Here is a 22520-nt window from a genome sequence, read left to right as displayed (position 1 = left end):
ATCCCCCAGTGGCTCTGAGGAGCTGGAGGGGTGTGCCTTCAACATTTATTATCTATTATCTTGTATTTATATAGCGCCTTTCATCCCCCCAGTGGCTCTGAGGAGCTGGGGGGTGTGCCCTCAACATTATCTATTATCTCATATTTATATAGCGCCTTTCATTCCCCAGTGGCTCTGAGGAGCTGGAGGGGTGTGCCCTCAACATTATCTATTATCTCATATTTATATAGCGCCTTTCATCCCCCAGTGGCTCTGAGGAGCTGGAGGGGTGTGCCTTCAACATTTATTATCTATTATCTCGTATTTATATAGCGCCTTTCATCCCCCAGTGGCTCTGAGGAGCTGGGGGGGTGTGCCTCCAACATTTATTATCTATTATCTTGTATTTATATAGCGCCTTTCATCCCCCAGCGGCTCTGAGGAGCTGGAGGGGTGTGCCTCCAACATTTATTATCTATTATCTTGTATTTATATAGCGCCTTTCATCCCCCAGCGGCTCTGAGGAGCTGGAGGGGTGTGCCTCCAACATTTATTATCTATTATCTCGTATTTATATAGCGCCTTTCATCCCCCAGTGGCTCTGAGGAGCTGGAGGGGTGTGCCTCCAACATTATCTATTATCTCGTATTTATATAGCGCCTTTCATCCCCCAGTGGCCTCACCTGGTTCTTCTTGATGAGCATCTGGACGGAGGGCAGGTCCTTCCCGTGGTCAGTGGAGGTGGCCAGGGGCATCCTCTCCTTCACCCAGAGCTGGGAGAGAGAGGGAGAGAGAGAGGGGGGGGGGGGTCACTCACTGAAAGATCACTAAGCTCCGGGAATGTCCATCCTTGCTACTGCTGGGCTCAATAAGGGGGGCTCTGTGCGAAGTCATTCAACACAGTATAGCACAGGGCCAGTCTCCATCAACGCATGAATTGATCCTTAATTGGCTAATTAACCAAGGTGCTGAAGACGATCTTTGCCCGATTCCAAAGGAAAGCCCAAGGTTGTCCCCCTCTGCATCTCGAAGCTCCACTAGCTTTTCCCCGCCCACCCAAACCTTAATTGAGACCGATCTGATCTATTAATCGGGATGGAGTGGTGGCTCTGTGGCTGGGAGGTTGCCGGTTCGAATCCCACAGCCAGCAGAGGATACTCCGTTGGGGCCCCTGAGCCAGGCCCTTCACCCCCCAGCTGCTCCAGGGTCGCCGTATAAATGGCCGACCCTGTGCTCTGACCCCCAGCTTCTCTCTCCCTGCCTGTGTGTCTCCTGGAGAGCAAGCTGGGGTCTGCGAAAAGACATCCCTCATAAGACATTGTATAGGGCCGATAAAGTGATCTGATCTTCTCCTATGGACAGAGAGGGACGCGCGCGCACACACACACACACACTAGGGGGCGCCGGCGCGCACTCACGATCTCGTCCTCCAGGTCGCGGTTGAACTGGTGAGCCTCCTTGGAGGCGAGCAGCTGCAGCCGGCGCTGCTGCAGGGGCGCCTGCAGCTGGCAGAAGCTCTCCTGCATGCCGCGCTGCCGGCCGTCCACCTCGGCCAGCCCGCCGTCCTCCTGGGACAGCGCCTGCGCCTGGCTCTGCAGGGCCTCCACCTCCTTCTCGCGCACCGACATCTGGTTCTCCAGCATCTGGGGGAGTTATGACGGCCACGGATTGCCTCATTAACCAAGGTGCTCTTGGTTAAAAAAAACCACTTAATACAGAAACATTCCAACGCATTAAAATACACTTAATAAGCAAGATCATGCAGGTCTGTAACCTTTTCCCTTCCCCAACTGCACCATCTTTGCTCAAGGTTGTCCCACTAGCCTTCCCCCCACCCAAACCTTAAATGACAAATCTGGATGACGCCAGCGCTGGAGGGCTGAAGACGCCTGTCCCCAGGTGTCCAGGACACGCAGCGTCCACGCGGCTCTCTGTGACCGCACACCCCAGGACCGCAGGTACCCCCATGCGGTCAACATGGCCCCGAAGATCACCGGCTGTGCTCTCACCGGGATCAAACAGCTCTATGGGGGCCGCGGCCGTGGTCGAATTCTGGCCATCACAGAGGACAGTCGCCACCCCCCCGGGCACGAGCTCTTCACCCCACTGCCCTCAGGCAAGAGAGCAATAGAGCAGCCGGACACTGACCACCAGATTCTTCAATAGCTCCTACCCACAAGCAGTGAGACTGGCGAACACATTTAGCCACCCCCCTCGGACCACACCTACACCATCACCATCTACCTCTTTATGATTTCTTATCTATTGCACATCTCCAGTCATTGTTTACACGTCTGTATTGTTTACATTCAAACTGTCCACATGTTTACTTGCACATTGTCTATTGTTTGTTTGTACACTGTCTTGATGCACTGTTTGCACTTTGTCTTGTTTTTTACACTGGTTTTACAATCGAGAGACTTTCTGTCAGTAAGAATTCCATTGTACCAGTACCGGTTACATATGGCAATAAAGTTCAAGTTCAAGTTCATCATGATTTCTTATTTATCGCACATCTCCAGTCATTGTTTACTTGTACACTGTCTGCTGTGTGTTTGTCTATTGTCTTGCTGCACTGTCGGCACTTTGTGTTTTTACACTTGTTTTACAACTGAGAGACTTACTGTGAGAATTCCCTTGTACCAGTACATGCACCGGTTACATACGGCAATAAAGTTCAAGTTCACAGGGGGGCGGCGACGTCTCACTGCAACAGGTGTGCCCCCGATCGCCCCTCGAGAATCCGGCCCCGGCCCCCCATCCCTCCCCCTCACCTGGTGCTTCTTGAGCAGGATGTTGACGCTGGTCAGGTCCTTGCCGTAGTCGTCGCTCTGGAGCTGCGCGGACAGGTTCTCCAGCCAGGAGCCCAGGGCGGCGCAGCTCTGGGTGAACAGCTCGGCCCGGTTGGCGTCGAAGAGGCACTGGGCCTTGGTCTGGGTGGTGCTCTCCAGCTCCTCCCACAGGCGCTGCAGGTCCGCCAGCGTGCGCGCCACCACGGGCTCCTGCTCGGGCTTCTCCCTCACCAGGGCCTTGCCCTCCTGCACGGGGGGGAGGGAGGCAGCACGGTGTAGGATGAGGACCTTCCCCGCTGCATGACCGAGCCAAAACCATCAAGCGCCAACACGTCACCGCGCTGGTCAGAACTGGGATTCCTCCTCCAGATGATGGGAGAGGCGCCCATCAAACCTAACCTAGCGGGACCTCCGAGAGGGAGCTGGAGTGCCCAGGGTTCGCATCAGCGGGCGGAGAACGTGCAAACTCCCCACAGACTGGCGGCAAAGTCTAGTGCTGACCGCCGAGCTGCCTCGGGCGACAAGAGCCGAGGGCCACGCTTTCATTGGACAGTCCTCATGGACCTTGCTGTCCGATCTCGCCAGCAGACCCCCCCCTACGCTCCTGGCCAGCAGACCCCCCCCCCCCTACCTTGTCGATCTTGTCCAGCCAGTCCTTGTTGGATGCCAGCTCGGCTGTGAAGGCCTGGTGCTTCTGCCACTTGCTGTGCAGGTTCCTGGCCTCGTCGTACGACATGTCCTGGGCCGTCAGCATCTTCTCGTTGATCCACAGGGTCAGCTGGGGGGGGACGACACGGGAGATCGGCACTGAGATGTCAAGCACAAAACGTTCTCTGGCTCGAGAGAAGGCCTAACGGCGTCAGAAGCCACGAGGGGCCTCGCTGCTGTTCGAGGGCAGGGCTAACCCCTAGCTGACCCTCCCCCATGACCCTTGACCTCCACCCTACCTCCTGACTGTCCTGCAGGAAGTGCTGCAGCTCGCGATTGTCCTTCAGCTTCGCCAGGAGCTCGCTAGCGGCCTGCTTATTCTTCTGGTGCCTGGTGGGGGAGAGAGGGAACCAGTTCAGAGCGCGCTCCGAGAGGAAGAGAGAAGGAAAAGAGGAAGAGGAGCGCGCCGGGCAGGAAGGCGGCGCAGACCTTTCCTGGATGGAGTCGGCCTTCTCCTGGATCTTGTCGGCGTTGGCGTTGCCCTCGGCCATGAGCCGCCGCCCGCTGTCCACCACGCCGTGGATCTTCTCGTCGCTGGCCTCCATGGTGGTCAGGAAGTCCTCGTGCTTCCTGATGGCCGCCTCCGCGCCCTGCAGCGTGGAGGGCATCTCCGTGTGGGACAGGACGTACTCCTGGGGAGCCGCAGAGATGGGGGGGGGAGAGTTAGCGGGGCTGAAAGTAGGGATCGTTCGCCGGCTCCCCCCCCCACGGTCTCCGCCGGCCCTTGCCCGCTCTCACCTGGTTGTTGAGAAAGCCCTCGGCCTGCATGGCGTCCCTCAGGAAGGTCTGGAAGTCGAAGGCCTGGGCCAGCAGGTTGTGCCGGTTCTCCCACATGCGACGCAGCTCGTTCCAGCCCGTGTCCAGCGCCTGCAGCCGCTGGCCCAGGAACATGTACTGGGCGTCCGTCTGGCCCCGGGTCACCTCCTCGCCCACCGCCCGCATCTTCTGGTAGTCCTCGCGGTAGTTGTCCACCTCGTTCTTGATGCCCTCGTGCTGGGCCAGCAGCCGCTCGGCCTCGGCCAGCGAGGTGGGGATGTCCTCGGAGGCCACGGCCGTCTGGGTGCGCGACAGCCAGGCCTGGAAGTCGTCCAGGTCCCGGAGGAAGCCCTGCAGCTTGCTGGCCTCCCCCAGGCTCTCCTCCCGCCTCTTCATGGTGCCGTTCAGCTCCTCCCACACCTCCTGGATCTCGGCCAGCCGGGCCTGGATCTGCTCCCCCTGCTCCGGGTGCTCCCGGGCCAGCTTGTGGGCCTCCCCACGCAAGCCGTCCAGCTTGCCCTGGATGGCCTCCAGGTCGCGCTCCATGCCGGTCAGCTTGCGCTGCAGGGCCATCACCCCGGCCAGGTCGTTGCCCAGCCCCTGGGTGGACTCGATGACCTTGGTCTTCTCCCTCATCCACGTCCGGCTCTCGTTGCACTCCAGGTGGTAGTTCTGGATGTTGAGGGCCGACTCCAGGGCCTGCTTCTTCTGGTCCGCCAGCCTCTGGAACTCGCTCCACCTTGGGAAGGCGGGGGGGGGGGGGGTCAGTGGGCACGGCTGGAAAGCGCCTGCCTGCTGTGTTACTCTAGGAATGCTCTACATAGGATCAGTGTGACACTGAGCAGGGCAGGATCAGTGTGTACTGGTGTACCAGTGTCCAGAGCGCCGCACTGCAGCTTTTCAGGGGATCAGTGTGTAGCAGTCTGTGTACGAAGGTGTTGTGCAGTGTGCAGAGTGCCCACCTGGTGTTGAGCTGGTCCTGGGTGCTGTGTATCTGCTCCTTGTTGCAGTTGTCCGTGCTCAGGAGCTGCTGCGACACCTGGTTGACGTCGCTGATGCGGGCGCCCAGGTTGTTCATCTCAGGTTCCAGGGTCTCGAACCTGCAGACGCACAGAACCGGGGTGGGGGAGGAGGGGGGGGACACCTTGTTACAGCCTGGCAAGGACTGGGGCCCCCCATCCCGCTCGCCCTGTCTCCCCGACCCGCCTGGCGGAAGACGAAGGGTGTGTCCAGGGCCGGACAGAGGAACCACTTCCGAGCTGAGCATCTCCTCCCATCTGTTGACGTCACTGGGACACTGTCCTCGTGGTCTGAACCGTGCTCGTCCCTGCCCACAAAACCTGCAGCGCCCCCCCCCCCTTTTAAACCAACGGCGGGCCAGCAAGAGGAACCACGACCCCTCACCTCTGCTGCACCACCTCCAGGTCCTCCAGCTTCTCCGGGATCTCCATGGCGTGCAGCCACTGCTCCTTCTCGCCCACCCACAGCAGGCAGGCGCCCGCCTCGCTGAACATGCGGTACAGCGCCAGCGCCCCCTCCAGGGCCTGCCGCCGGGCGGCGGCCAGGGCCCCCAGCTCCTCGTAGCGCTGCTCGATGGCGGGCAGCCGGCCCTCCACCTGGGGGGCCCGGGCCCGGGCCGGGGGCAGGGCGAGGGCCTGCTCGTGCAGGGAGTCGATGAGCGGCCGGTGGCTGTGGATCTCGTCCTCCACCTCCCTCTGCTTCCTGGCCAGCGCCTGGGTGGAGAACTCGTCGTGGCCCACCTCCGGGCCGGCCACGCGCCGCAGCGTCTCCAGGATCCAGGCCTCCATGTCGTTGGCGTCGGCCTCGAACTGGTGCAGGGCCACGGCCTCCCGCAGGCGCCGTTCCCGCTGCCCGGCCAGCTCCTCCAGCTGCGCCCACTGCTCCCGGGCCTCCGCCGCCCGCCCGCGCACCTGCGGCGCCCCCGGGTGGCCCTCCCGGATCAGGCCCTCCCCGGCCGCCAGGGTGGCCCCCAGCGGGCCGTAGCGGGCGCCCATCTCGCCCCGGAGGGCCTCGTGCTTGCTGAGCAGCCGCAGGGCGGAGGTCAGGTCGCGGCCGCAGTCCTCCGAGGCCAGGATCTGGCCCTGCTCGCGCATCCAGGCCGCCTCCTCGCCCAGCTCCCACAGGAAGCGCCACAGCCGCCGGGACTCCTCCAGCTTGGCCCGGCGCTCGGCCGCCAGCCGGCCCAGCTCCTGGTAAGCGCTGCCCAGCAGGGCCACCTTCTCTCGCACCAGCGCGGGGTCGCAGGGCTTGCAGCCTGAGAGACGGGGGGACAGGTTCCGTGAAGGGGGCCGATCCGAGCCGATCAGAACCCCCCCCCATGTCGGACCGGCCCCCCCAGGCGTCACTCACTCTCGTCCTCGGCCGTGAACTTGTCGGCGCCGGCCTGCACGGCCCTCACTCTCTCGGCCTGGGCCGAGATGTCGGCCTCCACCAGGGTGTGGGTCTGTAGCAGGTCCTCCACGTCGTGCAGGTGCCTGCCGCTGTCCTGGGACTGGAGCCGGCCCTGGGGGGGGAGGAGGGGGAGGTGAGGACACGAGGACGCGTCTCGTCTCGCCCCTCTGCCCCTCCGCGAGGACGTTCCCAGGTAGTCTAGGACGCCCGACGCCCCACGATCCTGCCCGCAGCGCCGGAGAGGCGCGGTTTTTTGGGCTACAAAGTCACGCCCCACGCGATCCTTCATTTCTCGGCTCGCTGCCCTCCCAGCCCACCCTCCCCGCTCCTCTCTCACGACGACGCCTGGCTGGGGGGGGGGGGGGTGAGTGCGGGGGTCTTTTTTCATTGGAGTCACAGGAGGGTCGACCCGCCCCCCAAAAAAGTTCCCTTTCCCGAGAGAGCCCTGGTCTACTCGCCCCCCCCCCCTCCGCCGGAGTCGCTGCAACACCACACCCAGAATCAGAATCCGGAATTCCCCCCGGCGACAGGACCCAGGCCCGAACCCGCTCGGGAGCCCCCCACAGGAGGGTCACCCCCCCAGAAAAGTTTCCCGAGAGAGCCCCGGTCTACTCGATCCCCCCCCGCCGGCGACAGGACCCAGGCCCGAACCCGCTCGGGAGCCACCCCCCCCTGCACCCCCTGCCCCCCCCACAGGAGGGTCACCCCCCCAGAAAAGTTTCCCGAGAGAGCCCCGGTCTACTCGATCCCCCCCCGCCGGCGACAGGACCCAGGCCCGAACCCGCTCGGGAGCCACCCCCCCCTGCACCCCCTGCCCCCCCCACAGGAGGGTCACCCCCCCAGAAAAGTTTCCCGAGAGAGCCCCGGTCTACTCGATCCCCCCCCGGCGGCGACAGGACCCAGGCTCGAACCCGCTCGGGAGCCCCCCCACCCCCGCCCCCCCTGACCTTCATGTCGGCCATCCAGTCCATGATGTAGCCCATCTCCTGCAGGACCCTCTGCAGGTCCAGGTGGCGGTGCAGCCGCTCGCGCCGCGCAGCCAGCAGCTCCCGCAGGTACTCCCACAGGCGGCGCACGTTGTCCCGCCGCGCCAGCACCCGCCGCACGTCGTGGTAGCGCTCCGCCTCCAGCTCCTGCGCCACCGCCACCACGGCCGCCACGCGCTCGCCGTAGGCGCCGATGTCCGTCTCGATGGCCTCGTGCTTCCGCGTGGCCGCCTCCACCGCCCCCAGGTCCAGCCCGAAGTTGTCCTGGGAGGAGGAGGAGGAGGAGAGAGGAGGGTGAAACTCCCAGCTGGCAGCCCCCCACTGGAGCTCAGCAGGTGTGAGCCTGGCCAGTACCTGGAGGGGAGACTCCTGGGAAAGCTGAGGCTGCTGCTGGAAGAGGTGTGAGTGGGGCCAGCAGGGGGCGCTCACCCTGGGGTCTGTGTGGGTTCTGATGCCCCAGTATAGTGACGGGGGACGCTACACAGTTAAAAGGCGCTGTACTTTGGATGAGACGTAAAACCGAGGTCCTGACTCTCTGTGGTCATTAAAAACCCCAGGGTGTTTCTCGAGAAGAGTAGGGGTGTTACCCCAGTGTCCTGGCCAAATTTCCCATTGGCCCTTACCCATCATGGCCTCCTAATAAGCCCCCTCTCTGAACTGGCTCCATCACTCTGCCCTCCTCCCCACTGAGAGCTGGGGTGTGGGGAGCGGACTGGCGCCTCATCCAGGTGGGGGTGCACACTGCTGGGGGTGGGTGAGGGGATCCCCATAACCTGCTCTGAGTGAAGTGGCCAGGAAAGATCTATGGCAGTGTGAGGATTGCAATAATAATTATAGCACTGACTGTTATCCCCATCCACGGTTAGGGCCAGGAATGAACCCCTTTCCCTTTGGGGAAGAGATCTGGAAGAGACCCTCCCCCCCCAGGACAGAGCCCGATCGCTCCCCCAGTACCTGCGAGACGAGCCGCTGGTTCTCGCTCAGCCAGGTTTCCCTCATGGCTGCCTTGCGGTCGAACCGGGCGGCCAGCTGCTCCAGCTTCTCCTGGCGAATCAGCTCGTTGCGCAGGGCCAGCTCCCTCTCGTGCTCCGCCTTCTCCAGACGCTCCCAGGCCTGAGAGCGCAACCCAAGCAGAGGCAGCCAATCACTGGAGAGATCCTGCCCTTCCGCCCGCCTCCCCCCTCTCTCATACAGCCAATCGCCTCCCGTCCTTCTCTCCCTAACTGCCAATCACAGCAGAGCGGGGAGGCGGTCCCACTGTCGCCCGGGGCCAATCGCTGCCCCGTCAATCAGTCCAAAACCCTCCCCCCTTTCTGCCAAACCGCCAATCAAAGGAAAGCTCAGAGCAAACCTCTGCCTCGTGTGCAGCCCCCAAGGTTCGCCCTCACCCACAGGCCCCCCCACCTTGTTGATGTCCGAGATCAGCTTCCCCTCTCGCGGCACGTAGACCTTCTGGTTGTTGGCCCTCATCTTGCTCTGGATGGTGAACAGGAGGACCTCCAGGTTGCCCTTCTCGGTGAACCTGCGCACGCAGCGGGGCGTGGAACAGAATAGAGCCCGGCGATCAGCGCGGCTGTAGCCTACAGCAGCCATATCGCCCTGCAACTCCCCACTGGCAACCCCACTGGAGAGTCAGCAGGTGTGAGCCTGGCCAGTGCCTGGAGGGGAGACCTCCTGGGAAAAACTAAGGTTGCTGCTGGAAGAGGTGTGAGTGGGGCCAGCAGGGGGCGCTCACCCTGTAGTCCATGTGGGTCCTAATGCCCCACTAAAGTGATGGGGACACTTTGGATGAGCTGTAAAACCGAGGTCCTGACTCTCTGCGGTCATTAAAAACCCCAGGGTGTTTCTCGAGAAGAGTAGGGGTGTTACCCCAGTGTCCTGGCCCAATTTCCCCCTGGCCTTTACCCATCATGGCCTCCTAATAACCCCCCCTCTCTGAACTGGCTCCATCACTCTGCTCTCCTCCCCACTGAGAGCTGGTGTGTGGGGAGCGGACTGGCGCACTATGGCTGCCGTCGCATCATCCAGGTGGGGCTGCACACTGGTGGGGGGTGGAGGGGATCCCCATGACCTGTAAAGCGCTTTGAGTGGAGGGTCCAGAAAAGCGCTATATAAGTGTAAGCAATTAGTATGATTATCCCCATACACTTGAATTACCCCCCCTCCTCACTTGGGCGGCTTCTCCACAGTGCGGTAGGTGTTGAAGCCCTGCAGCTGGTTCTGCACGCCGCCCAGCGAGTTGGCCAGCTGCCGGTCGTTCAGCGTCAGGATGGTCTGCTCGATCCACTGCAGCAGGTCGGAGGCCAGCGTCTCGTACTTCTCGATCAGCTTGTCGGCCTCGATGGCGTAGTCCAGCACCTGGCGGGCGAACACAGGGGGCGCCGCCGTCACTCCTCCGCCCCTCGGACCCCCACCCCGATCCAGTTCGGGGGGCGTGGGGGGAGCCGGGGCCTGTCCCAGCGAAGCAATGGGGCACGAGGCGGGGTACACCCTGGGTGGGACGCCAGTCCATCACAGGGCACACACATACACACACACCTGGGCCGGTTCCTCCAGAGGCCAAATAACCCACCAGCCCGTCTCAGGAGTGCAGGAGGAAACCGGAGCATCCCGAGGAAAACCCAGGGGAACACGCAGACTCCGCCCGGACAGCACCCCAGGTCCGGAATTGAACCCGGGACTCCAGCGCTGTGGGGCAGTGATACCCACCCCCCGCTCTATTCAAACTGCTCTGCGCCTTGGCCAGGGCTCGAACCCGAGGCGCCTGGGGCGCAGGACTCAACCTGCGCTGGGAGGGGTGGCGCGTCTTCGCAGGCTCTTGAAAACAACCGGATAACGGAAAAGGGAAATAACTGGAAAGGATCCCCCCGGATATCCTTTACCTTCCCGATCCTCTTCCCCTCCACGGCCAGAGCCTTCATCTTGGAGAAGTAGTGATAGTAGGTGGCCACGTAGGTGATGATGGACTTCTCGTCCGGCTGGTCCACATTCACGTCTGCACGGGGACAGAGAGACAGAGAGAGGGAGGGAGTCTCCAAGGCGCTTTGGTTCCACACCTCCCAACTCAGGGGAGAGAAAAATCCCCGTCCTTCCCTGCCGCACAAACACAACGGGAGACGTGTCTTTACGCCGAGAGAGGGGGGTGTCTGGAGCAGGCCGCCCCACGTTAGAGATGTCCTTTCTGGGATCCTCGGAGAAGCAGGGACACGGCCGACCCCGTAACCGACGACGGATCAAAGGGGTGGGACAGACTCCCTCCCCCCGAACGCACAGCCCACCCCCGATCGGGAAGCAGGACAGCAGCTGGGGGCCGTGACTCCTGCTGCCAAGCCTGGGGGTCCCTGGTAAGGACGAGCCCCCCCCCCACCACCACCGGATTGCACCAGCCCCAGGGCCCCCCCCAGCCCCCCGGCGTGCCTACCCTCGGGGTCCAGCAGCTTGGTGAGCCCCAGCTCCTTCTCGGCCACATTGAAGGCGTTCTGCAGGTTGTAGTGGGCGTTGGACCTCTTCAGGGTGTCGAACTCAATCAGGTCCGGTCTACGGGGGGGGAGGGGGGGGGGAACATGCTCGATTACTCCACCATTATTTAACACTCTCAGCTGTCGCCGTCAGGCCCTGCTGTGGACCCCAGCCTCGGCACTGGCGGGTTTGGTTTTCAGGCAAGTGCCAGCAGTATTGGGGAATATGGGCTGAGCGCCCCCCCTGGCTAGATCTGGCAGTGGACGGGAGCCGGGCCCGTGTCTGGGAGGCGCGCGGGCCGGGCGGACGGGAGGCGCACCTGTGCTTGTGGACGATGGCGTTGAAGGCCAGGCCGTCCCGCCAGCTGGTGGTGAAGTTGTGGACGTTGACGTTGGGGTACCTGCGAAGGGGAAGAGGAAGAGGAGGGTGTCAGCGTCACGGCGTGGGCTCTCTGGGACAGGAGGGGTCAGGCCAGCCCCCCCCTCTCACCCGGCGGTCTTCATCTGGCACCACAGCAGCAGCGCGTCCTTGGCCGACTTCTTCTCCTTGTTGTCCTCCGTCTCCACGCTGATGTCCTGGATCTGTGGGCAAAGGGACGCGGTCAGGCGCTTCGGGGGCCCCTCCTCTCGGGGGCCTCACCCACCCACCCCCCCCCGGAAGAAACGGGAGCCCCCCGCACCTGGAAGCGGAGGATGATGGTCCAGATGAGCCCCAGGGTGAGGCGGTGGTTGCCGTCGACGATGTCGTGGGAGCCCATGTTCTCCAGGTGCACCTTCTGCTCCTTGAGGAACTGCAGGGCCTTGTCCACGTTCTCCAGGCAGTGGATCCGCATGCGGCCCTTCGTGGGCTTTGGCTGGGAGAGAGGAGAGAGGACAGGGTTCGAGCAGGAGAGAAGAGGGAGGAGAGGACAGGGTTCGAGCAGGAGAGGGGAGAGGGGAGAGAGGACAGGGTTCGAGCAGGAGGGAGGACAGGGGAGAGGGGGAGAGAGGACAGGGTTCGAGCAGGAGGGAGGACAGGGTTCGAGCAGGAGGGAGGAGAGAGGAGAGAGGACAGGGTTCGAGCAGGAGAGAAGAGGGAGGAGAGGACAGGGTTCGAGCAGGAGAGGGGAGAGGGGAGAGGGGAGAGGGTTCGAGCAGGAGGGAGGACAGGGGAGAGGGGGAGAGAGGACAGGGGAGAGGGGGAGAGAGGACAGGGTTCGAGCAGGAGGGAGGACAGGGTTCGAGCAGGAGGGAGGAGAGAGGAGAGAGGACAGGGTTCGAGCAGGAGAGAAAAGGGAGGAGAGAGGACAGGGTTCGAGCAGGAGAGAAGAGGGAGGAGAGGACAGGGTTCGAGCAGGAGAGAAGAGGGAGGAGAGAGGAGAGAGGACAGGGTTCGAGCAGGAGGAGAGGAGAGGGAACAGGGTTCAAGCAGGAGAGAGGAGAGAGAAGGGAGGAGGGAGGAGAGGACAGGGTTCGAGCAGGAGAGAAAAGGGAGGAGAGAGGAGAGAGGACAGGGTTCGAGCAGGAGGAGAGGAGAGAGGAGGGAGGAAGGAGGAGGAATCCGAGGAGAGGGAGAGGGCCTGGGAGGCGCGAGAGCGTCAAGGACAGGGACAGAGGGGGAGAGAGGCGGAAGTGAGGGCAGGGACAGGAGGCGGGGGCGCACTGACCAGCTGCTCTCCGGACAGCACCTCCAGCAGGCGGATGAGCATCCGGCCATCGCGCAGGTCGGTGTAGAGGTCCCCGATGCGGCACGTCACCCTGGCCAGGTGCGAGTTCACCCACTTGGTGAAGGTTTTCTTCTGCACCGCCTCGCGCTCGTCTGGGGGAGGACAGACACAGGCGGGTTAAAGGGACAGAGTCCCCTCGAGAAGACGGCGGAAAGGGGAACCTGCTCCGATCGCCCAGGGCAAGGCGGGGCGAGAGAGCGAGAGAGAATCGGGGCTTTATTTCTCTCGCGTTTCAAACCTGCTCGACGAGCCGGCGCCCGGAGAGAAACATCCTAGAAATGTCCAGGACTGTCGCTCCCGAGACGAGACGGTGCCCTTATCTCTCCCCGCCGTCTGCCGATGACAGATAGACCCTCCTTCAGACGTCGGACGCCAAACGGCTTTCGGATTCTTGAAAACCCTCGGTTTCCGTGTGCTCTCAGAACAGCTGAGAACATTTAAAACGTATTTTTTTTTTGTTGCTATAGTTGACGTAGCTGGCACATTCCTGGGCCCTGCCCTGGCCCCATGATTCCGCTTTCTGAACGCGGATGATGATCCGATGTCCCATCGCCCCAGGGCACTTCCCGAGCAAAAACAAATAACCCGCTAAAATCGCACCCGAGCAGATAAAAAGCCAGAATATCAACAGCTTTCAATTTTGCTGCAAAGGCGCAAGCAGTGCGTCTCGTCCTTCAGGTCTCGGAGGCTCGCCACAGAGGACACTGGTCACGGGAGAATTACTGCTCAGGCACGGGTTCAAGAGCAAGGAAGCTCGTCTTCCCTAATTAGTATGAAGGCTGCTCGTTCATCCCTCTAATCTGCACTTGCAATGTGAGCTTGGTTTTGTTAATCTTACACTCACGATGGCAGGAAGCGGTATTGCTTCAGCCTTGCTCAAGAGGACCACAAGCAGCCCCAAGGGCTCCAAGATCCTCAAAGGTTACCGACGGAGTACTTCTCCGGGATCAACACAAGACCAGAGGACGCAAGACCAGAAAAACAGGACCTGACTTTACACAGAGGGTGGCGGGAGCGTGGAACAAACTACCGCCCGTGTTGTTTGAAGCCAACACCCCGGCTTCCTTTTTTTAACTACCAAATGAGCCGGAAACTTCTGCAACCGGACCGAGCGCGCTTCTGGATAAGCGAGCGACAGGGCGGTGCACGAGTTCCCTCTTTCACAATGCAGCCTTTGCACAAGCATCCTTTTGTCACAAGGGGCCAACGGGGCCACGCTTTCAGGGGACACGGTTCCGCACTGCAAAACAGCTCGGTTTAAACACTCTCCTACCCCCCCCCCCTCCCACCGCCGTACAGGGGGGTCACGGGATGAGGGGTCACTTGGCCGAGCAGGAAGAAGCTGCGATCTGAGCCAAGGCACCGTCGGCCGCAAAGGTCTGTGGGAGAAACACGAGAGAGGCCCTGGGTGTTGCCGCTCTCCCCCATTGGCGGCTGGGAGCCTCCTCGGCAGCCAATCGCGGGACGGAAAAGAAGTACCGTTCAGATCCCCCCCCCAACAGACCTCCAGCTTGGCTTCCTCCCGAGCGACCTTGAGCACTCTTGGCCGGTGTTGCTCTGTTACTGAGCAGGTTCTGCACAGAGAGTGCCGCGCGGACCCCGGTTACTGGAGAATCCGGGTTCGATACCCCCCCACCCAGTGCTAACACTGCTGCAGCCTCTGTTTCTCCAGTCCAGCCCTGCGGACCGCCGGGGTGATCCACGAGGGGGACTGTAGCGCCCCCCGCAGGGGGAGGCCTGCAGTCGCGGCCGTCTTTGATGGCCACAGGACCTGGGATCGGCTCCAGCAGCGGAGGGAGCCCCCTGAGGCCACCGTCTCCGAATAACTTGCACGTCAGGATGATACAAATATCGGCGGAGTTTTGGAAGCAGATCTGGGGACGAGGAGCCAGAATCCGCCCACACCTGGAAGGGACTCGAACCTCAGTCTGTCTCGAGCCCAGGAGATTCAGGGCTGAAGGGGCTGGGACTTCAGCTCGAGGGGAAGGCGGGGCTGGAGGGGGTCGGACGAGGGGACGAGGGGCACACGGGGCGCACAAAGTGCCGAGAAACAGAGGAACAGGCCAACGGCTGGCAGGAACTGACTCGCCCCCGCCGCGCGGCAGTACAAACACGGCGCCCTGCGTCTGCCTCCCAAGAGCCAGCTGCTTTGCAATGCAAATACGAGGGAGCCGAGCTGAGCTGAGCTGCAAGCTCACGCAGATCTGCAGGACTGCTCCCCTCCGAGTGCATGTGCAGCACAAAAACAAGTTCTACTGTGTGCAGTGGTTTTCCCTAGTCTAGAGCTAGGGAAAACCGGAGCCTGCTTAAAATGATTCCCACCCAAAAAAAAAAAACAAAGGAAAACCGAGCCAGGGCAGGGCGCGCTCGGATCTCGGCTCGGACGCCGACAGGAGGGCTGGTTTCTGCGCGGACGGCGCCGTGACCGGGCCAGTGATGGGGGGGGGGGGGGCTGGAGGAACGTTGTCCTGGACAGGAAAAGGATGAGAGATGCTCGTCTAAGGTTCTGGGGGGGGGTTGGGGAACCCACCGGCGGGCTTGGGTTCCGTCTCCCAGTTCACGTCATTTACGGGAGCTGACGCAGGGGAACCCGGGTTCGAAGCCTCACGCCCCCACCCCAGCGTCTCGGGCAGGTATCGGCTGTGCCCCCCCTGCAGCCCCCCAGCGTCTCGGGCAGGTAGCGCCTGTTTCCCCCCCTGCAGCCCCCCAGCGTCTCGGGCAGGTAGCGCCTGTTTCCCCCCCTGCAGCCCCCCAGCGTCTCGGCCAGGTATCGCCTGTGCCCTCCCTGCAGCCCCCCCCATCTGTCCCACCCCGTGAGATCACTACCCCCCCCTCTGCCCTGTGAAAGTGCAGCCACCCCCATCCCCACCCCCCGGCAGGACAGGCCCAGTGGACACGAGAGGCTTGTTGCCGTCCCCGGCTGATAAGACCCTGACCTGTCACGCTGGGGCGCGTTTGATCTCCCTGTGCACGTGGCTAGGACAGCCCCCCCAACCCGATAAAACCATTAACAGCTTAAAAATCCCCCCCCACTGTGCAGCAGGAACAAGCGAGCACGCGTCTGCGTTCCCATCTTTGTGGGGACTCTCCCCGTCCCCCCCACAGATGACACAAGGTGAGATCAGGCCGCTGCAGGGGTGCGCCGTGAGATTGACGAGACTCTGCCCCTTGGACACACACGCACACACACACACACAGCAGCAACCCTGCGTGTGTGTGTGTGTGCCCTTGAGGAGTCGCAGGGCTGGGAGAGGAACGCCAAGGAGGACTGGAAAGACAGGTTCGAGGCAGGAGGAGGTCTCGCGCGCACACCTGCACGCAGGAACGCACACACAAACGCCCGGACAAGAGCCGGCGCGAGCCGCTCGGAGCGAGGTGGCGGCCCCACCCCCCCCCCCCGGATCGGCCGCGGCTTTCCTTGGAAGATCTGCAGGTGACACCCAAAGGAGAGGACTCAGGGAGGGGGGAGGGACACCCTGCGATGGCCGATACGAGCCCTTGGGGACCCCAAAAGCCTGCAGGAGTCTATTACACAGGTGTGGGGCGGGCAGGAGCACGGGGAAGAGTTTCGGAATCGACACCTGCCCACGGCACAGGGCGCTCTTAAACTTCCAAAGCTTGTGTCCTCGGCCCAGCTCTCTGGACCCGCCGGTAGGTTCAGCCCCTGTCCCGATCCCGTGGAGGTGTTCCGGTCCCGGCGTGGAGGGGCGGCGCGCGCCTCGATTTTGCTCCCTTTCCGACAGTCCGAATTCCGCCGCCCCCCGAGAAGACCCCCGATTAAAAGAGCCGCCCTCTCCCGCACCAACAGGAACGCTCCTCCTCCTCCGGCGGATTCGCGGCTTTGCGGAGGGCCGAGCCGAGCGCCGCCCCCCCCGGATCAGGCCATGGCCGAGGTGCGAGAGCAGCAGGAGCAGGGAGAAGCGCGTTTTCCGCGATTTCGGCCGCTGCCGACAGCTCCAGCGAGCAGGGAACATTCCAGCCGAACAGCTTTCGTGTCACGACAGCGCCTGGGCCCCCCCGAGGGGGGGAGATGGGGGGCATGTCGACACTCCTGCGGCGATAATAACAGGGTCAGCGGCGCCGAGATGACAGGGCTCCGCGCTGACAGAGGCTGGGGGGAGGGGGGGGGGGGTTCAGAGCCCAAAAAAACAAACGGTGTCGCAACTGAAGATTTCAAAAGACCCCCCCCCCAAAAAAAAAAACGATCAGCTTTCCCTAACATGCTTCACCCCCACCCCCCGAATACGGGCTCCTCCGTCCCACGGTGGCCAGAGAGAGGGCACTTCTGCCAGCCCTGATCGGCCCTGCGGGTCGCTCGCCCAGGCTGGGGGGGGAATTGGGGGCCGGAGACGAGGAGGAGGAGGAGGCCTGGACAGCCGGGGACAGAACTCGCTCTGTCTGCCAAGGCTCTTTCTGAGGGGGGGGGAGGAATTGTGCAACATTCCAGCCGATTTCCCAAACCGATGCCCCACGATGCACGCCGGTCGCACGCTCACCCACAGCGCGAGCCAGGAAAGGAACTGGATGTCTCCAGCCAGGAGCAGGCTGCACAGCAGGGGCCCAGGCCCGTGTGTCTGAACGCCCTGCACACACCCTGACAAAGTGATCTCAAGGGCACTGTCACTAAAGTTGAAGGACGAAACAGGGAAGAGTCTGAAGGTGGTTTTCAGGAGGCCCCGGTCACGCGTGGAAACAGAGGGCGGGCATTCAGGACCCCGGAGACATTTCTTTACACAGAGAGTGGCAGATGATGGGAACAAACCCCCCCCCGGGGAGAGACATAATGGGGTTTGTGGGGAGATGTCGATGAAGCGCCCTTTTTTTTTAAAGAAGAAAGCAGATGAAACAAGTCAAGTGTAACCAGACCGCGACCTCGCCACGTCTCGGACACGCAACAGGGCTCTCCCTACTGCAGCCCCAGCCAGGCATCTAATTAATCTAACGTACTCGTTAACCAAACACAAGCGCGCGCACACACACACACGCCAAGCACCTTCTTCGCACGCACATCGACGACAACTCACAGAAACGCACAAGCAGGCAGGCCGTCGCAGACACAAAGCTGTCATCAGGCCCAGAAGCTCCCCTCCCCCTGCTCTCCGGTGAGGAGATACTGCGTTAGCCTGCCCTGTCATCGCCCACATCCACACACACACACACCCCCCCTCCAGACTGCGAGCTCAAACCCGTAATTCCAGCTCCAGCAGGAGGGTACCACGCACTGGCCAGCCAGGACGGAGCGAGGACCGGGAGACCGACAGGAAATCAGGCTCCCCCCCCACAAGAGCCCCCTGAGCCAGTGCGAACGCCGACTCTCCCCCCCGAGCCCACGGGCTCCTGAGCGCCCACCCCAGGGCTGGGACAGGGCTGGAACGACCTTGCCCAGATCCCACTCCCGGTCGCTTCCCAGCAGCCCCCTGCCGGGCGAGGTTTGACAAGCGAAACGCCAGAAGGCCCTCACTGCACGCACCGGAGGAACGAGCCGAAACGGCGGCTCTCTGGCCCGGTTCTGAACGGGTCGCTTGCTCTGCTCTCCCTCTGGAGCAAAGGGGCGCGTGCCGATCGGGGAGCCCTGGGGTGGGGGGGAATGAACTTTCACCAATTGCGTCATACCAGCGTTGCGAGAGAGAGAGAGAGAAAAACAAAAGCTGAGTCCAGGCTGCTTGTGTTACACACACACACACGCGCATGTGGCAGCCAAGGTCGAGCCAGGGAGCAGAGGCTGGTCCTTTCCCCCCTCCTCTCCCCACAGCCCCACAGCGGCCGCGCGATTCCGCCCTCCCAGAAATACAGATCCCGAAAACCCGGGAACACCTCCCTCCCCGATCCCACAGAACCACAGCCTCTTCGCCCGGCTTCCACCTGGGAACGGGCTCCGGGGTGGCTGGATACCGCACACTCGCTTGTTTCGACCGGCGGGCACGGTTATCTTTCCAGTCCCCACCCCCCCCCACCTCCTCCCCGGCTCACGGACTATTCAAACCTGCTTAATCTCTCCGGCCCGGCGGACAATCCTGTTATTCATCCCAGTCATTCAGGGAGCCCTGCTCGCACAGCCGCAGACAGTGGGAATGAGTCGGGGCTTTGTAATGAGCTACTGTAGCTGACTGCTGACTGCACGGCCTGCTGGGCCCGTGAGGAGACGAGCCGCCCAGACAGTCACCGGCGCCCCAGCTCCCCGGCAGACCCCCAGAAACCCCCGGATCGATCGAGCCGGACAGCTGAGGTCTGGGCTAATTTCACAAGAACTGGCTCCGGGGCAGACCCGACCAGCCGGCCCCACGTGGGGCGGTTTTAACGAGAGATGGCGGGGGCTCGTTACGCTCAGGAGTGGGAGATGGACCAGCCCCCCCACCTCCCCTCCACAGCAGCCCAAACCGCTCTGACCGGGCCTGCCGGACTGGGCAGGACTCGCTCCCCGGATAGGCTGGTGTACCTCTTTACACAAAGAGTGGTGGGAGCGTGGAAGAACCTGCCCGTTCTCGAGCTGGATCGCTGAAGCCGAGACGCTGGGCCTCTTTCAAGAAAGGGCCGGGTGTGAGGCCCGAATCGAACAACCTCCTCTTGCTCCTGTCCTGACCTCCAGCTGTGAGAGGAGCGGACAGACTTCCTTTCCCTGGCCAGAGCACCCCTCCCAGGCTGAGCCCTTCTGGAAGCTGGTGGAACCAGTACAACAGGCGCTTGATTCCCAGCCCTCCTCCTGCCAGAGCAACTGGAACGGCATGAGGGCTGCAGGTAGATCCGAGCCACGTGGAGGCCACGCCCACATTCCTGCCCCGGGGCTGCGCCGTGTTCAGGCTGAGAGAGAGCGCGTCAACCCCGTGCCTGTGCCGTGTTCAGGTTGAGAGAGAGGGCGCGTCGATCCCGTGCCTGCGCCGTGTTCAGGCTGTGCGAGAGCCCGTGCCTGCGCCGTGTTCAGGCTGTGCGAGAGGGCGCGTCGACCCCGTGCCTGCGCCGTGTTCAGGCTGTGCGAGAGCCCGCGTCGACCCCGTGCCTGCGCCGTGTTCAGGCTGTGCGAGAGGGAGCGCGTCGACCCCGTGCCTGCACGGTGTTCAGGCTGTGCGAGAGCCCGTGCCTGGGCCGTGTTCAGGCTGTGCGAGAGGGCGCGCGTCGACCCTGTGCCTGCGCCGTGTTCAGGCTGTGCGAGAGGGCGCGTCGACCTTGTGCCTGCGCCGTGTTCAGGCTGAGAGAGAGCCCGCGTCGACCCCGTGCCTGCGCCGTGTTCAGGCTGTGCGAGAGCCCGTGCCTGGGCCGTGTTCAGGCTGTGCGAGAGGGCGCGCGTCGACCCTGTGCCTGCGCTGTGTTCAGGCTGTGCGAGAGCCCGTGCCTGGGCCGTGTTCAGGCTGTGCGAGAGGGCGCACCTCGACCCTGGGCCTGCGCGGTGTTCAGGCTGGAGTAATCAGGAGCCACAGCTCCCAGACCCCTTCTCTAGTTCCCGGGATCACAGTGCTCTCCCGGGAGGAGCGATCGGGGGTCACAGTCCCCTCCGTGTCCGGGGCGCTCCAGTCAGTCGCTATCTCACGGCGGGGCCCTGTCAGATTCCCAGTCCTCTCTCTCCTGCCCCTGGTCCCCGCCAGTCCGCTGGGCTCTGAGAGGGCCTCTCAGGCTGGGCTCCACTTGCTCTTGCACTCAGCGGTTTTCTGTGTGACGCCTTTCTGCGGACACTGCGCTGTTTATTCTTCGCCATTCACAATACTGCGCGGCCGCATTCACGCTCGGAGACGAAATTGGGCAGTCTAAACTTGGGAAATTTGTCAGGTCCAGTCCTTCAGCCCCCCCCAGTTTTCAAACTGGACAGCTGGTCCGGTGGTTCAGGTCCAGTCCTGTTACACCAAGAGGACAGCTGGTCCAGTGGTTCAGGTCCAGTCCTGTTACACCAAGAGGACAGCTGGTCCAGTGGTTCAGGTCCAGTCCCGTCAGACCAGGAGGACAGCTGGTCCAGTCTTGTCAGACCGGGAGAACAGCTGATCCAGTGGTTCAGGTCCAGTCCTGTTACACCAAGAGGACAGCTGGTCCGGTGGTTCAGGTCCAGTCCCGTCAGACCAGGAGGACAGCTGGTCCAGTTGTTCAGGTCCAGTCCTGTCAGCCCAGTAGGACAGCTGGTCCGGTGGTTCAGGTCCAGTCCTGTTATACCAAGAGGACAGCTGGTACAGTGGTTCAGGTCAAGTCCTGTCAGCCCATAGGACAGCTGGTCCAGTGGTTCAGGTCCAGTCCTGTTACACCAAGAGGACAGCTAGTCCAGTGGTTCAGGTCCAGTCCCGTTATACCAAGGGGACAGCTGGTCCAGTGGTTCAGGTCCAGTCCTGTTACACCAGTAGGACAGCTGGTCCGGTGGTTCAGGTCCAGTCCTGTCAGCCCAGTAGGACAGCTGGTCCGGCGGTTCAGGTCCAGTCCTGTCTCACCAAGAGGACAGCCCCCCCCCCCAGATGTGCGAGGTTGCTGAACTTCCTCTGCTCCGTCCCCTCAGAAAAGGCCCGGATCCGAGGCGCTGCCGGAGCAGATGTTTATGCATAACTCACCCCGGCCCCCGTTCCCCGCGAGCCAGTCTGGAGAAAAGTCATCTGCTGCGCTGGCCCCACGCTAACCTCCTCTTCACCACCATACGACTTCCATCCGCGAGAGGACGCCGACTTACCCGAGGCACACGTCCAGTTCGCAAGGGAACCGGGGTCCCGTCTGGGCCGCGATCCCAAAAAGTGCTTTTTAAAAGCAAGGGGGATTTTTGGAGTGCTTGTGTCTGGGAAAAGCACACCACCAACCGAGCTCGGAGCGGGTGCCGGCAAGAAACCGGACGCGCCCCATTCCGGGGATCCCCGAACGGATCCGGGGAGTTGATCCCACGCGCCGAGCCCCGTCGGACCCCCGGAGACCAACGCGGTCCGGGAGCCAATATCCTCTCCTCCGGCGGAAACCGGTTCTGCGCCCCCCCCCCGCCCGCTCCCACAGTTGAAAGAGCCGCCCGATCAAAGCGGAGGATCCGGGATTCGTGTCGGCGCTGGGAATCGCCCCCCCCCACACACACACACACCTCCTCCAGCGAGGAGAACGCCCCACCCGATCGCGGCTCCGCGCACCTGCTGTCCCAAAGCCCCTCCTCCTTCCGCCACCACCTCTCCATCTTTCCTGGGAATAAGGGGGGGGGACACCATACGGCAGGCGGGAACGAGCGACGCATCGCCGTCTCCCGCCAGATCCGTGGGTACACCCGCGCGCCGTCAGGAAGAAACCACGGAGGCCGCGAGGACGAAACGAGGAGGAAGAATCGTAGGGCCACACGCAGGACCCAGTGACTCCCAAGACTGAACTGAAGATGAAGCCTGCCACACACACACACACCCCTGTCAACAACCCCACTGCCCGGGAGAGAGCAGCCCCACTCCACATGAGGACGCTATTAAACTGGTCCCGGAAAATGCCTTGAAGCCACTGGAGGATCTTGAGCAGAGAACGTTTCGGGGGGCAAAACAGAGCCAACCCCCCCAAAGGGGGGAGCTTGATGCCCAGCAGCGACAGAACGACGAAGCCCGGGCCCGAGACCGTCGGGCGCGCCTTTACACCAAGGGGGGTGGGTGTCTGGAACAAGCCAGCTGTGTCGCTCGGACCGGCAACCCCCAGGGGGGGGGGGATCCTTCAAAAACGAGAAGAGCGCGGCGGGGGTCCCCACGCCGATCGGCGGCGGGGTGGCCACACGGCAGCAGAAACCCAGGGGGGGGGCAGCGCTCG

At 62.7% G+C, this 22520-nt stretch overlaps 1 protein-coding gene across 6 annotated transcripts in view; it reads right to left on the bottom strand.

Moving 5' to 3' along the window:
- Positions 1–22520, bottom strand: part of sptbn2 (spectrin, beta, non-erythrocytic 2) — a 52144-nt gene that overhangs the window by 13935 nt on the left and 15689 nt on the right. For all 6 annotated transcript variants that reach the window (XM_069180216.1, XM_069180220.1, XM_069180217.1 and 3 more), the window contains 20 exons: positions 12738–12889; positions 11772–11945; positions 11582–11673; positions 11412–11492; positions 11055–11170; positions 10516–10628; positions 9804–9991; positions 9038–9155; positions 8588–8746; positions 7595–7897; positions 6606–6759; positions 5640–6510; positions 5198–5335; positions 4218–4974; positions 3909–4111; positions 3719–3809; positions 3403–3549; positions 2754–3017; positions 1398–1622; positions 663–752 (listed from right to left, as the gene is read on the bottom strand). In XM_069180216.1, the coding sequence (XP_069036317.1) occupies positions 663–752; positions 1398–1622; positions 2754–3017; positions 3403–3549; positions 3719–3809; positions 3909–4111; positions 4218–4974; positions 5198–5335; positions 5640–6510; positions 6606–6759; positions 7595–7897; positions 8588–8746; positions 9038–9155; positions 9804–9991; positions 10516–10628; positions 11055–11170; positions 11412–11492; positions 11582–11673; positions 11772–11945; positions 12738–12889 (4436 nt within the window). The remainder of the gene's footprint in view (positions 1–662; positions 753–1397; positions 1623–2753; positions 3018–3402; positions 3550–3718; positions 3810–3908; positions 4112–4217; positions 4975–5197; positions 5336–5639; positions 6511–6605; positions 6760–7594; positions 7898–8587; positions 8747–9037; positions 9156–9803; positions 9992–10515; positions 10629–11054; positions 11171–11411; positions 11493–11581; positions 11674–11771; positions 11946–12737; positions 12890–22520) is intronic.

The sequence above is a fragment of the Lepisosteus oculatus genome, chromosome 18 (assembly GCF_040954835.1).
Source record: "Lepisosteus oculatus isolate fLepOcu1 chromosome 18, fLepOcu1.hap2, whole genome shotgun sequence".
Lineage (NCBI taxonomy): Eukaryota > Metazoa > Chordata > Actinopteri > Semionotiformes > Lepisosteidae > Lepisosteus > Lepisosteus oculatus.
Note: the sequence above shows the minus strand (reverse complement) of the source record. Positions and strands in the feature narration are given on the sequence as shown.